This window comes from Montipora capricornis, chromosome 6 (assembly GCF_036669925.1).
Source record: "Montipora capricornis isolate CH-2021 chromosome 6, ASM3666992v2, whole genome shotgun sequence".
In the NCBI taxonomy this organism is placed as follows: domain Eukaryota; kingdom Metazoa; phylum Cnidaria; class Anthozoa; order Scleractinia; family Acroporidae; genus Montipora; species Montipora capricornis.
In genome coordinates, this window is record NC_090888.1 from 19,224,886 (window position 1) to 19,239,434 (window position 14,549).

General features: G+C 37.4%; 1 protein-coding gene across 1 annotated transcript in view; it reads left to right on the plus strand.

The window, feature by feature from the left end:
• Positions 1–58: 58 nt before the first annotated feature.
• Positions 59–14,549, plus strand: part of LOC138051721 (WD repeat-containing protein WRAP73-like) — a 21,834-nt gene continuing 7,343 nt past the window's right edge. The window contains exons 1-8 of the mRNA XM_068897979.1: positions 59–241; positions 352–447; positions 2,071–2,127; positions 2,463–2,579; positions 2,705–2,777; positions 10,252–10,355; positions 10,948–11,034; positions 14,101–14,235. Coding sequence (XP_068754080.1) covers positions 173–241; positions 352–447; positions 2,071–2,127; positions 2,463–2,579; positions 2,705–2,777; positions 10,252–10,355; positions 10,948–11,034; positions 14,101–14,235 — 738 coding nt within the window. The 5' untranslated portion in view covers positions 59–172. The remainder of the gene's footprint in view (positions 242–351; positions 448–2,070; positions 2,128–2,462; positions 2,580–2,704; positions 2,778–10,251; positions 10,356–10,947; positions 11,035–14,100; positions 14,236–14,549) is intronic.

Below are 14,549 nucleotides of genomic sequence, written 5' to 3' on the forward strand. Positions count from 1 at the left end.
AGCGGAACTGCATTACTCATGCGTAGTGGAAGTAGCTTGACCATTTGTGTGGTTACCAAGTTTGTAATGGCGGGTTTCTTCGAATGTATGAAGTGTCGTTTGAAGTATTTTGTACTGTCTGCGCAGAAAATCATGCCGTGAATTGAGCTGAGGCGCGCATTTTTTAAGCAAGATGAACTTCTCTGAGCTTTTCAAACAAACAAAACAACTGAGCCGATTTTCTCCTAATGGGAAATACATGGTAAGGTCATGAAACTTGACAGAAATATTAATCGCTGTACAAAATTGTGTTCATGTAAGTTTAAATTCGTTTTTGAGTATGAAGTTTGTATCTGCCTTATTTTCACGTAGGCCAATTGTGTTCAATATCGGTTACTCGTAAGAGATGTGAAAACCCTTCAGATTCTTCAGCTCTATACCTGTTTAGACGTTGTTCAGTGCATAGAGGTGAGCTGTTATTTGTTTATATAAAGGCCATCCACTCTTTTTTTTCGTTTACCGTCGAATTCGTTTCCTGATATTGGATCGGTACGGTCAGTCGGATTGAAAAAATAAATAAAATTAAAATTAAAATAAAATTAAAAAATCACAAGAAGTCTCAGAATAGGAGGTCTGGTACCCAAGCATCATTGCTTTGGGGCTTGGAAACAACCCAAAATAAATATGGCAGAAAAGTCGCTTGATGAGAATGACGTCAAAAGTTAATATTTACATATTTGAATGAACATATTTTATTCCTTTTTTTGCTATGTTGTTACTTACAGGTATATATGCTGATTTTTCAGATTAAAAGTTCTAACTATTTAAGGAAGGTGACTACTATTGTTATTGGGCATATGTTCTGCGCATCTCGAGGTACTTGGATTTCCTATCGGTAATGCTTACTACAGTGCAATACAGGGATACTTTTGCGCATTTTAAAATTATGCAGAGAAAGTAGATCTTAGTAAGTTTTATTGGTATCCAAAAAGAAAATTGGGGGCAAGCATGCATTTTTCAGAGATAATTAAGCTTCAATTTGAGAAAAAACACCATGCGTGGCTTTGTATTTTAAAGCTTTTTACAAATATTGTTCATGAATTATCTTTGAAAAATTCGTGGTTACCCCCAATTTTCTTTTTAGGTTTCAGTAACACTTGTTAAAATCTACATTTCCCGCATAATCAAAAACCGGGGCAAAAATACCTTTCAATTAGTAGGCACCGTCCTTAAAGGGGAAAATGGTTTAACTACATGTACATAAAAACTTTTTTCCTGATTGCCAGAAATTTTGGTTGGCCGTACAAAGGTAAACGAAAATAAAAAGGGGATGGCCTAATGTTCTAGAGCAATCATTTTGATTACCGGGGACGGTAATGCACAAGGAAGGGACATATTTCCCAGCGGTTGTGGTGTTGTATTTGTATGCAGACTCGTGCTTAAACCAACACCTGGAGTTACAATAATTACTTATTGATTTTATTTGTAGCTCAATACTACACTGTGTATTTATAAGAGGCTATAAAAAGCATACTGTATTATCCTACTCTCTGGCTTTTTTTTCTGGTTGTCATCCCTTTCCGGATCAAAGATTATGAACTGACGGTTTCTCAAAGTCTGGTAAAACGACTGGATACAGCATTCATGAAAAACAAAATAATACAATCTCTTTTGGTCAAGTAACTCTGACTCCCTTTTAGCAAGCGGTTTCCCTTCTTGGTGTTGCTTTGACCTAATAACTTTACCGGGTACAACTGTATGTGCCTCTGAGTCCAGAGGCTCAAGAGGCTGCAGGTTAAGTCTGCATTTACATAGGAAAAGCAAAGAGGTTTGTGTAAAAGCAAGACAGAGATCCTTTTAATACTTGCTTTAAAATAGAACAAATAAATAAATAAATAAGAGGCCAAGGAAAAATTAAAAATGTCCATTATTTCTTTCGATATACAGCCCTTACATGTATGTAGTTACACATGTACATGCTTAAATACATGTACTAATAACTATGGTTAGGTTTTTTCCTTTTTTTGCACATTTTTCCTTGCAGGTTACAGGTGTACATGTCTTTTCCTTATTTTGATTTTTTCTCCACAGTGGTCATCCGATTCTTTGTACATTCTTTGTGGAATGTTTAAGCGAGGGGTCGTACAGGTAGGCTTTTTGCAATTGCTCAAGAACAATCAGTGACAAAATTTAAAACTTATGAACTCTAATAATATAATGATGAAAATGAAAAAAAGTGGTCCTCACACTCAAAGTTTTCGGCAATCATTGACATAATCATTAAATTAATTCAACTGATGCAACTTACATCAATGTATATTTTTGCTTAATTATTTTAATGTGGGTCAAAAACAAAAACAAAAAAATTGTGTAAATGTTGTTTATATAGTTTGATTTTTTTTTTTAACAAAGAAAGAGAAAAGACAATAAGCAAGACAAACTTTATACTAAATTTGGTGGTATAATTTTTTTATTTGTTTTAGGTATGGTCACTGGAGAAACCCGATTGGACATGCAAAATTGACGAAGGTCTTGCTGGATTGGCATCTGTGAGGTGGAGTCCAGATGGACGACACATTTTGTCTACTGCTGATTTTCAGGTATATTGAAGACTTCAGTTTTGTTTTAATGAGTCTGTCATGAAATGAGAGGTGGCCAGGGAACTATTGATCTGGTTAGCAAATTTTTATTTAAAATCCTTTTTGTTCTTGTTCTCCCTTGCTAGTTGAGAATCTCTGTGTGGTCCCTTGTTAGCAAGTCTGTCAGCTATATAAAGTACCCTAAACATGCTAATGCAGGTACATTTTTGTGTATGGAATTTTTAATTAATATTGTTTGTACATATCTTTTGGGGAGAGATACTGTTGAGTGGTTTTATTTGCCATGGAAGGTTCATTTTTGCTGTAATCAACTACATGATGGTTGTTATCTTATAATATTAGGGACCTTAAGCAAGGACGACGAGGACGGCTACGAGAACGTCGCAAATTTGCATATTTAGTTGACGAAAACAATAGCTTTGCACGCACTGCACGTGCGTTTTACATTTTGATACATTTCTTTGCCGTTCTCGTCTTGACAACGACGTGAAATGATCAAATTTGAGGTCATGTGGAGGACGAGAGCACCTGACGATGAATTTTCAATTTTCTTTCTAAATATTCACACCGTTCTCATCAATTTTATTCTTGGATTGTGCATTCACACTTTCCAAGCCGAGCAACATGGAGTAATCGCAAAATTAATACAGTAACGGGAAATAATATTTTTAGACTACGTTCTCGTAGCCGTCGTCGTCGTCCTTGCTTAAGGTCTCTATTATGTGAGAGACTACTTTAAACACCTGTCAGATTGTTTCCGGACTGTCAGATTGTTTCCGGACTCTAAATTTTTCGTTTATTACACAAGTTTGACCGTCAAAGTTGTGTATTAAACAACTTTGACGGTCAAACTTGTGTAATACACAACTTTGACGGTCAAACTTGTGTATTACACAACTTTGACCGTCACTTTTGGCGGTCAAAGTTGTGTAATACACAAGTTTGACCGTCAAAGTTGTGTATTACACAAGTTTGACGGTCAAAGTTGTTTAATACACAACTTTGACACATGAGCTCACGGCGATAATTTTTGGACGCCGCCATTGCGAAAAAAAATATTGAGGTGAAAAACAAACTCGCAGTTTGCTCTATCTAACAGAAAATTCTTTTGCAGGACTTTCCTTTGCCTGGTCTATTCGACCCGGCAAGGATACGGCATTAACTTTTCATTTTTGAGGAGATAATCCGCTCTGAGTCATACGTCCAGTCGGAGTGTTAGTCATTCCGACGATGCCAGCTCTAAGGCAAGTGCGTAAATTCCTCAAATAACAACGTCAAAAGTGAAAAAAACGATCAACAACAACTGATGTACGGATGCAACAGAAAACGAGAGCTTCAAAGGATGTCACCTAATTTGCGAAAACTACCTCGTTCCGTGCAAAAAAAAAGAAAGAAACGAACAAACAGCGAGTTACCTATCTACATGTAGTTGCTCGCAGGCGAGCGTGAGACAAAACAAAACATGCAAATTTTGAAGTCAACGCCCGACAAAATCATTTTCGTATAAGCCCTTTCGTAATGAAAGGGACCATTTAAACAGCAACATTATTTTTAAAATAACTTGTTTTTTATTCGCTGCAGCAAACTACAGCGACACTACATACACTTGGGAGTCGTTGTTCGTTTTCGGTCAGTTCAGACCATCCGTAAAAAATGAAGCTGTCAATCACAGATTTGTTTACAAAGAGACAGCTCGGCTCGTGCAAATCTTTCCAAACTTTTAAGTATGCGATCAAATGAGAAAAGTTTTGCTTAAACAAAAAAAAGGCAATTGCTTAAAGAAGTAAGATCATATAATTGAGATAACGGTGTGAAAAAGGTGGTAATTAAAAACGAACGCGGTGAGCAAAGTGAATTCAGTGAATTCGACCTTGAATTCGTCTTTTTGACAGCAGAATTGAAGACGAGTGTAAACGTTTGAGTGATAAACATGAAAGGAAAATTTTGGCAAGAAACTTTAGACTCGGTTTGTTTCTGTGTGTCTTTTTTTTTTTTTTCAATTGAAGGAACATTTACGCTTATTTTAGCTTTACTTTAATACAAGCAATCAGCTCATCCAATTTATTTTTAGTCGCAAGTTAGTCATGGAATATACGCATCAAGGATTGCATGGGCAACATTAAATTTTACCTTTTGGCGTGGATAGAAAAAGGCATAGCGTAGCCAAATAAGTAACGGTCGTATCAATAAAAGAGAGGAGTTTCGGTAAAAAAACAAAGCGAAGACGATTTAAGGGCCCATACGCACTAGGCTGAAGAAATTTGTTTGGCTCAACAAAAATTGTCTCCGCTAAATTTTCAATTTGCTAATCGTGGCCGCACTTGAAAACGCTTTCTTTAGGTTGTAAAATATGTATAATTGACACTCCTAACAAAAATTTGAAGTTTGATAAGGCTTGACAAAATTTGGTGAGGAAAAAAATCACTGTAGGACGGAAATGATGACAGATTTTTTCGCAAAATAAGCAAACATTTGCCCACTGCGTACGAGCTCAAAACCAGTCGCATCGCAGTATGATCTGGGCGACCAAACACTCTCTCGTGATTTAAAAGCTCCATCGGAGATCAGTTAATGAGCCTTTTACTGAAATTAAAATACAATCGTTCAGTTCAGGCGAACAAAATGCGTAACAAGAGCCCCAGGTATGATCGTATACCATACGTTAAGAGTTGCCTCACCACAACAGCCGTCACTTTATTGCCAAACTAACCTAAATGTATTATAGGGCATAAGCACGACAGCTACTGATGGATTCATTCACTTTCTTCAATACTGAGATTTGGGCAGTTTTGATAGTGACTAGACAGGCCGACTTTAGCGCCAAAAACTACGATCTCATTATATATGGCGATGTTTTTACGCGGGAAAAATGTTGATCTTACTTGTGCTTCTAGCGGTAAATTAAGGGAAATATAACCGAAGAAAAAAGGTTTTGCCGGATCCTCTGGGTTTGAGGCAATAAACAGTTGTTTACCTAAAAAGGATCTCACCTCTGACCAGCTTCGCATCATCAGAGGCATCATGCGGTACTTGTTTTCGATTGCAGCTGCATGAACGACAAACCTCGCCAATTTGACTTGAAGGTTGTTTTATAGTATGCATCTTTTTTGGGGGAGCTTCGCAAGTTGATCTCACACAAGGATCAACGAGTAAAGCGCTATCACTTTCTTAAATGGGAAATGAGCTCAAGCCCAGCAAAAACTAGCGAACCAAGCGGGCCTTTGCAAGGAAAACTATTGCCAGATCTTGATTGACAAGTCGGGTAACATTAATCACGTGATTTGAAGTTTCCGGATATTTTAGATATTAATAAGGCACTCAGGCAGACAGAATGTGTGCACCACCCAAGTTTGACATAAAATATAAGGGCTCTGTCACGGCACTTTTACAGCTTTTCCGTCCAAACTGGGTGCAACTGTTAACTTAGAACTTAGTATGCCTGTCAAAAACTCTTGAAAACCCCCGAGCGCATTGCCTGTTTTCATGGACTAAGCTGCGCATAATTAAAGGCCTTCGTCGCAATTAACGTAATAATGAGTATTGATTTTATGTCAAAGTTGGGTGGTGCACACATTCTGTCTGCCTGAGTGCCTGCCTCGTCTGCAACTTCAGAGGTTATCAGAAAGTCGCATCTCCTCTACCACTTTCTATGACGGCTACCATTGAAACACACATTGATCTCTTCTGACTGCGTAAATCTATGACTTAGGCGGTCTAACAACAGAAAGAAAGACATTTCAGTGAGGATTAGGGTACAAATATCTAGAAAATGCTTTAAGAATATATCTGGGTATTTTCATTTTCATTTTCATTCTCTAAAATCCCTCAAAGACCCTTCTGAACACCCCTCAACACCGCCAAAAAACCAGGCAACTCCAAATTTTCCGCTAACCCTCCCTCCTCCTTTCCTCCTCCAAACCAGCTCGTGAATGATAGAAAACAAAAGCATTTCTCAGAGGAATGTCGAAGAATTTTTTTTTTAAGCTACAAAGTTTTCTTTTTAAAATCAATTACCCCCCCCCCCCCCCCCCCTGCCTCAAGCGTTTACTTCTTAATTTAATATCTAAAATATCCGGAAACTTCAAATCACGTGATTAATGTTACCCGACTTGTCAATCAAGATCTGGCAATAGTTTTCCATGCAAAGGCCCGCCTGGTTCGCTAGTTTTTGCTGGGATTGAGCTCATTTCCCACTTAAGAAAGTGATAGCGCTTTACTCGTTGATCCTTGTGTGAGATCAACTTGCGAAGCTCCCCCAAAAAAGATGCATACTATAAAACAACCTTCAAGTCAAATTGGCGAGGTTTGTCGTTCATCCAGCTGCAATCGAAAACAAGTACCGCATGATGCCTCTGATGATGCGAAGCTGGTCAGAGGTGAGATCCTTTTTAGGTAAACAACTGTTTATTGCCTCATACCCAGAGGATCCGGCAAAACCTTTTTTCTTCGGTTATATTTCCCTTAATTTACCGCTAGAAGCACAAGTAAGATCAACATTTTTCCCGCGTAAAAACATCGCCATATATAATGAGATCGTAGTTTTTGGCGCTAAAGTCGGCCTGTCTAGTCACTATCAAAACTGCCCAAATCTCAGTATTGAAGAAAGTGAATGAATCCATCAGTAGCTGTCGTGCTTATGCCCTATAATACATTTAGGTTAGTTTGGCAATAAAGTGACGGCTGTTGTGGTGAGGCAACTCTTAACGTATGGTATACGATCATACCTGGGGCTCTTGTTACGCATTTTGTTCGCCTGAACTGAACGATTGTATTTTAATTTCAGTAAACGGCTCATTAACTGATCTCCGATGGAGCTTTTAAATCACGAGAGAGTGTTTAGTCGCCCAGATCATACTGCGATGCGACTGGTTTTGAGCTCGTACGCAGTGGGCAAATGTTTGCTTATTTTGCGAAAAAATCTGTCATCATTTCCGTCCTACAGTGATTTTTTTCCTCACCAAATTTTGTCAAGCCTTATCAAACTTCAAATTTTTGTTAGGAGTGTCAATTATACATATTTTACAACCTAAAGAAAGCGTTTTCAAGTGCGGCCACGATTAGCAAATTGAAAATTTAGCGGAGACAATTTTTGTTGAGCCAAACAAATTTCTTCAGCCTAGTGCGTATGGGCCCTTAACTCGTCTTCGCTTTGTTTTTTTACCGAAACTCCTCTCTTTTATTGATACGACCGTTACTTATTTGGCTACGCTATGCCTTTTTCTATCCACGCCAAAAGGTAAAATTTAATGTTGCCCATGCAATCCTTGATGCGTATATTCCATGACTAACTTGCGACTAAAAATAAATTGGATGAGCTGATTGCTTGTATTAAAGTAAAGCTAAAATAAGCGTAAATGTTCCTTCAATTGAAAAAAAAAAAAAAGACACACAGAAACAAACCGAGTCTAAAGTTTCTTGCCAAAATTTTCCTTTCATGTTTATCACTCAAACGTTTTCACTCGTCTTCAATTCTGCTGTCAAAAAGACGAATTCAAGGTCGAATTCACTGAATTCACTTTGCTCACCGCGTTCGTTTTTAATTACCACCTTTTTCACACCGTTATCTCAATTATATGATCTTACTTCTTTAAGCAATTGCCTTTTTTTGTTTAAGCAAAACTTTTCTCATTTGATCGCATACTTAAAAGTTTGGAAAGATTTGCACGAGCCGAGCTCTCTCTTTGTAAACAAATCTGTGATTGACAGCTTCATTTTTTACGGATGGTCTGAACTGACCGAAAACGAACAACGACTCCCTAGTGTATGTAGTGTCGCTGTAGTTTGCTGCAGCGAATAAAAAACAAGTTATTTTAAAAATAATGTTGCTGTTTAGATGGTCCCTTTCATTACGAAAGGGCTTATACGAAAATGATTTTGTCGGGCGTTGACTTCAAAATTTGCATGTTTTGTTTTGTCTCACGCTCGCCTGCGAGCAACTACATGTAGATAGGTAACTCGCTGTTTGTTCGTTTCTTTCTTTTTTTTTGCACGGAACGAGGTAGTTTTCGCAAATTAGGTGACATCCTTTGAAGCTCTCGTTTTCTGTTGCATCCGTACATCAGTTGTTGTTGATCTTTTTTTTCACTTTTGACGTTGTTATTTGAGGAATTTACGCACTTGCCTTAAAGCTGGCATCGTCGGAATGACTAACACTCCGACTGGACGGATGACTCAGAGCGGATTATCTCCTCAAAAATGAAAAGTTAATGCCGTATCCTTGCCGGGTCGAATAGACCAGGCAAAGGAAAGTCCTGCAAAAGAATTTTCTGTTAGATAGAGCAAACTGCGAGTTTGTTTTTCACCTCAATATTTTTTTTCGCAATGGCGGCGTCCAAAAATTATCGCCGTGAGCTCATGTGTCAAAGTTGTGTATTAAACAACTTTGACGGTCAAACTTGTGTAATACACAACTTTGACGGTCAAACTTGTGTATTACACAACTTTGACCGCCAAAAGTGACGGTCAAAGTTGTGTAATACACAAGTTTGACCGTCAAAGTTGTGTATTACACAAGTTTGACCGTCAAAGTTGTTTAATACACAACTTTGACGGTCAAACTTGTGTAATAAACGAAAAATTTAGAGTCCGGAAACAATCTGACAGTCCGGAAACAATCTGACAGGTGTTTTTATGAAAGACACCTACTCTGTATACTGATTAGAAATAATTATTTTGAGATTGAAGATTAATTGCTACTTTGGCAGCACTGCATTGCTATCACAAAGGTCATGGGTTTTCCAGGAATTGCACTCAAGCCTGAATTTTTTTAGGCTTTTCTTGAATCGCTATTACTTGTAGCACTCATTACTGTGAAGATCCTCAAACTAAAATACAATGCTTTTTGTTGTATGGGTGGAAAACAAGAGTACCCAGAGGAAAAAAGCCTGGAGAAGGGTCAAGAACCTGCTGAAACTTATCGCACTTATAGTATCACATGTAGGTGCAAACCTGGTCCGTTTTGGTGGGAGGTGAGCACACTGACACCACAGTATGGTGTCCCTGTGCTTATCCACAAGAGTCAAAGTGATTTAATGTCTTGCCATGAAATAGATACATTGCAGAGGATATTAAATGACTGTGCAGAGATACGAACTTTCTCTTCGAGTGTTGAAAGCACTCACTCATGAAATAAATTATTATTTTTTCAACACGAGAAAAGAAATTTCGTATCTCCAAGTGGTCTTGTAATGTTCTGTTTATTACATAATGGACCAATGAAATACCAAACCATTTCACTTAAATATATTTTGTAGTGCTAATCTAGAACAACGGCACAATTTATTATGTTACCGTAGCAATGGTGGTCTTTTCACGTCAGAAGATCACATGTGAAGATATCATGTTTTCGTGCGAAAGCGCACATGGTATTTCATTGGTGGTTGATAATATTATAATAAAAGATGTTTTTGATCAGGCAGTCCAAATGGCCAGAGCTAATTCCATTTTCAGCGGTTTAAAGCTAGTGGGATTACGCAGCACATGCAGCACTTACTGTAGAAATTCACTGTGACTTTACCTTCTTCTTCAGTCTAGAATTACACCCACACCTTGCAGGAGAGATAACTGTGTCCAGAGGACACACGACCGTAAAACGTTCACCATTGCATTTAAAAGCAGTGAAACACACAAAGAAAGCTTAAAGTTTTTATTAAATTAATTTATTTTGGATTAGGGCTTGAATTTAGGAATGATGGGAAATACATGGCCTTGGCTGAAAGACGAAACTGTAAAGATTGTATCAGTATATTCTCTTGCTCTGTCTGGCAGCTAGTAAAGGTAAAATTTAATGGAGACCAAAGATGTACACACAAGTACATGTATATTGTACAGTATTTACATTGTATACCCTAACAGTACCACCCTATTTAATAGTCTTGCACTGATCATGTGCTGTTGTATCTACGTGTAGCAGTAGGAAACACCGGCATAATTGGTTTCTGTGCGGGGATACACTGAACATTACATGTATTTTGAATACGATCAAGGGCAACCTATCAGTTAAAATGATGAGACCTGACATTGAACTGCTAGTTCATCCTTGCCATAGATTAATAGTTCTTGTTACATGTACTTTAATTTGTGCTTGCAATGTTAAATGTATGTGGCTTTTAGAAAGTGTAAGTTGAATAAAGCAGAACACTTTGCAGTCTTGTGGAAGTCAAGGGCTTTGTTCTGTGTTTGTGACTGTCCTGCATGTTATTGACTGTTTTGAGCAAAATGATTCATAGTAGTTTAACCTATTGGAGTCCCCATTCCATTATTTTCTGTGACATTTTTAATAGGCTTTCTTGAATCACTGAAACATATTTGTATAATTGCATCTGATCTCATGCCTGAAGTACTGTTTGCACTTTTCTTTTTTTGAAAGCATTTTGAAGTGGACACAAAAGATTTAGCTGACTTAGCATGGTCTCCTGACGGAAGGGTCCTTTGTCTTTGGGATTCACTTTTAAGGGTAATTTCTGAAAGTCCTTTTTCTTTTTTTATTGTCGAAGAATTTTCTTTGAAGATGATACAGGTGTATGTGTTTTAAATAAATGAGTGGACTGTTTCTGGAATAAGTACCCCATTTGCAAACTTGAGGCAAAATACATGTAGAGATAATATTATTACATGTATTTTACATGTCATGACATCATCCACATCCATTTTTACAATCTGTGGTCAGGATACATATACATGTACATGTTATTATAATATTTATATCCTTGGACTAAATAATAATTATTAGAGTTATGAAATAATTAGTGACAAGAAAATTTAATGATAGCGTTTTGACTGTTCTACGGCCATTTTCAAGTCCAAGTTCAAGATCATAAAAAAATTTGAAGCAATAAGAGGCTAAAAATATTCGCTTAATGATCCATTGACATTAAGACAGAAATTGATTTTATCAAACGAGTTGATAAAGGTCGAATAACCACCGTGAAAGATTTGGAAAGCTGACGTTTCGAGCGTTAGCCCTTCGTCGGAGCGAATAGAGGAATTGTGGTATGTGTGCGGAGGAGCTTTGCTATTGGTAGAAATACAGGATGACTTGAATTTGTGAATAGATTAATGGAAAGAGAGGCATTCATTGATTCCGTGTGGATAGAGTGTGCCCAGTTGAAAATTACATTTTTGACTGCATCCACAAAACCTTGCAGTAAAAAAATGTAATTCTCAAAAACTTCGAAATTCTCCGCAATGATCCCGAAACTAAACACATCTTTTCTCTACCACCACTTATTTCATTCAAACACGACAAAAACATAGGTAACTTTCTAGTTAGGAGAGCTTTCAAGTCAGACAACCAACCAGGAACTTTCAAATGTACACGCACACTTTATTTCTAACATGTTCAAGATCTCAGGACCTAATCGATCTGCTAAAATCACTGACCACTTTATATGCATCTCCGCAAACGTCATCTACTGCATAACCTGCACACTATGCAAAAAGATATACATAGGCGAAACAGGGAGAAGATTGGCGGACCGCTTTCGCAAACACCTACGAGATGTAGAAAAAAAAGGACGCAGACGCCTCAAAACCAGTTTCACGGCATTTCAATCTTCCTATTTGCGGCCTATCCTTACACCACGGAAACACAGAAAGCCGTAAAAATCTCGAACAAAAATTTATTTTTCAACTGGGCACACTCTATCCACACCGAATCAATGAACGCCTCTCATTCCATTAGTCTATTCACAAATTCAAGTCATCCTACATGTATTTCTACCAATAGCAAAGCTCCTCTGCACACATATAAACCTACAACAACCACAATTCCTCTCTTCGCTCTAACAAAGGGCTAACGCTCGAAACGTCAGCTTTCCAAATCTTTCACGGTGGTTATTCGACCTTTATCAACTCGTTTGATAAAATCAATTTCTGTTTCAATCTCCTACCGACACAGTACCACAGTTTCTTTAGAAGCTAAAATGTTGTTTTCATTGACATTAGGGTTTAATATGACAATAAATGTCTTACATGTAGAGTACATACACTGTACCTACACACATATATATGTGTATGAGTTTGAAAATAAAGCACAGTCAGAAGAAAGTTTTAAAAAGCGAAGGAGACGAGGACGATTGGGAGCACTAAACTGACAGCTTTGCACTCAGATAGAGTCACTCTGTTTGTTTAGCATCTCAAAGATCAGAAATCAAACTTGTTCACACACTTTGCTTTTTTTCAAATTAATGAATTATTATTATTATTATTATTATTATTATTATTTATTATTATTATTTTAAAGTACTAAAATGTCTGTCAGTGTGAGCAGTATTCAGGAAAAGGTCTCCATAGAATTTAAAAATGTATATTAATTAAGTAAGATGCTTGGCCTACATCTTTTAAAATTCATGTAAATACCAGCCATGGCATCTGACAGGATGCGGCGATGCGGATCCGCATAATTCACTGAAATCCGCATCTTCCGCATAATTCCGACATTTTCCGCAAAAAACAGAAGAAATATCTGATATTAGTGATAAAGCAGCCCCTTAACATCCTCAAAAACATAAAAGCCGAAGAAATTGACTGTTTTGAAACGCTTATTTTCCTGAACATTGAAGAAAACACACCATTTCGTTCGCAAGATGAAAGTTCGTAAGAAAGATCGTAAGCAGTTTCCGCGCATTTTTTCGCCAATGAGCCTGGACACTAGTTTTTGTTCCTTCAATGCTTTCCATTGGACGAGAAACAGTTACACTTCAGCAAATGACGTAACTGATAAGAAACTAAGGGCGCGTTCGATTGACCGTATTCCGGAATAGGATTACATGGAATACAAGTTAGAAATCCTTCGTTTTTACGGAGATTCACATTAAAAATGTCGATCACATGCTAAAATGCTATTTTAAACATATCTTTATTATCCTTGTTGCTTCAAAACGCCAGACATACCGTTTTGAATTCATCACTTCACGTATTCTTATTCCGGAATACGGTGAATCAAACGCACTTTAAGTCAATGATCGAGGGAATGGATCGCGCTCTAAAGGTATTACAATTTTGCTCCATTATCTCCAAATATTGAAACAAAATTCATGATGAGAAACAAAATAATTTTTATCGCTTTATTTATTTTACCAAAAGTTGCGGGAAAATCCCAACTGCTAACCCTTTTATTTCAACGGTGAAAGCTGATCGCAAATTGATGACTCCTCCATGTAATTTAATCACAAAGGGCAAAAATTCAGTCACAAATGCGATTGTATTGGTTGCAATTTCGATTACGGATTTACCGTAAGCATGTAAATACATTGGACGGGCCTAATTATTAGTTTTATAACTTGTTTAAGTTTCCGCATAATCCGGTGTAATTTCCGCATAATCAACGCAAGTTTCCGCATAATATGGCCAAAAATTTCCGCATAGTCCTTAATTTTTTTCCGCATCCTATCAGAAGCCATGAGGTCCAGCTCATACATGTAGGGTTTGTGCATAGCCTATTAGTTTATTCTCGAAGAAGAGTGATCATTCCCTTTTTTTCTTACTGAATTTCATATTTTCCTCTGCTTTAACTTTGAAGTATGAACTATTGCTATACTCGCTGGACGGACGTTGTCTGTCAAGATACAGTGCATACGAGTTTGCTCTTGGTATCAAGTCAGTCTGTTGGTCTCCTTCAAGCCAGTTTCTAGCTATTGGGAGCTTTGATGAAAAGGTACAGTGTCATACAATAATTATTATAACTATATTATTATTGGTGTTGTGTTAACGTGATTTTAATCACTTCGTTTTGGAAACTAGTGAGGCCCTAGACTGCGAGCACTCTGTCTTTTGCTCTAAAATACTTGAAATGAACATGTACGTTGAACTTTCACAATGATTGAAGAGCAAGAGAGACTGCTCGCAGTCTAGTAAGGCCCTGGTTGGCGCATGAATAACATCAAGTGATGGAAACAATATCAGTTTGTTATGAGTTGTGGCCGTTTCACCAGGTTCTCCAAGGTTTCGTTGTTAGCTTTTGAAGAACCA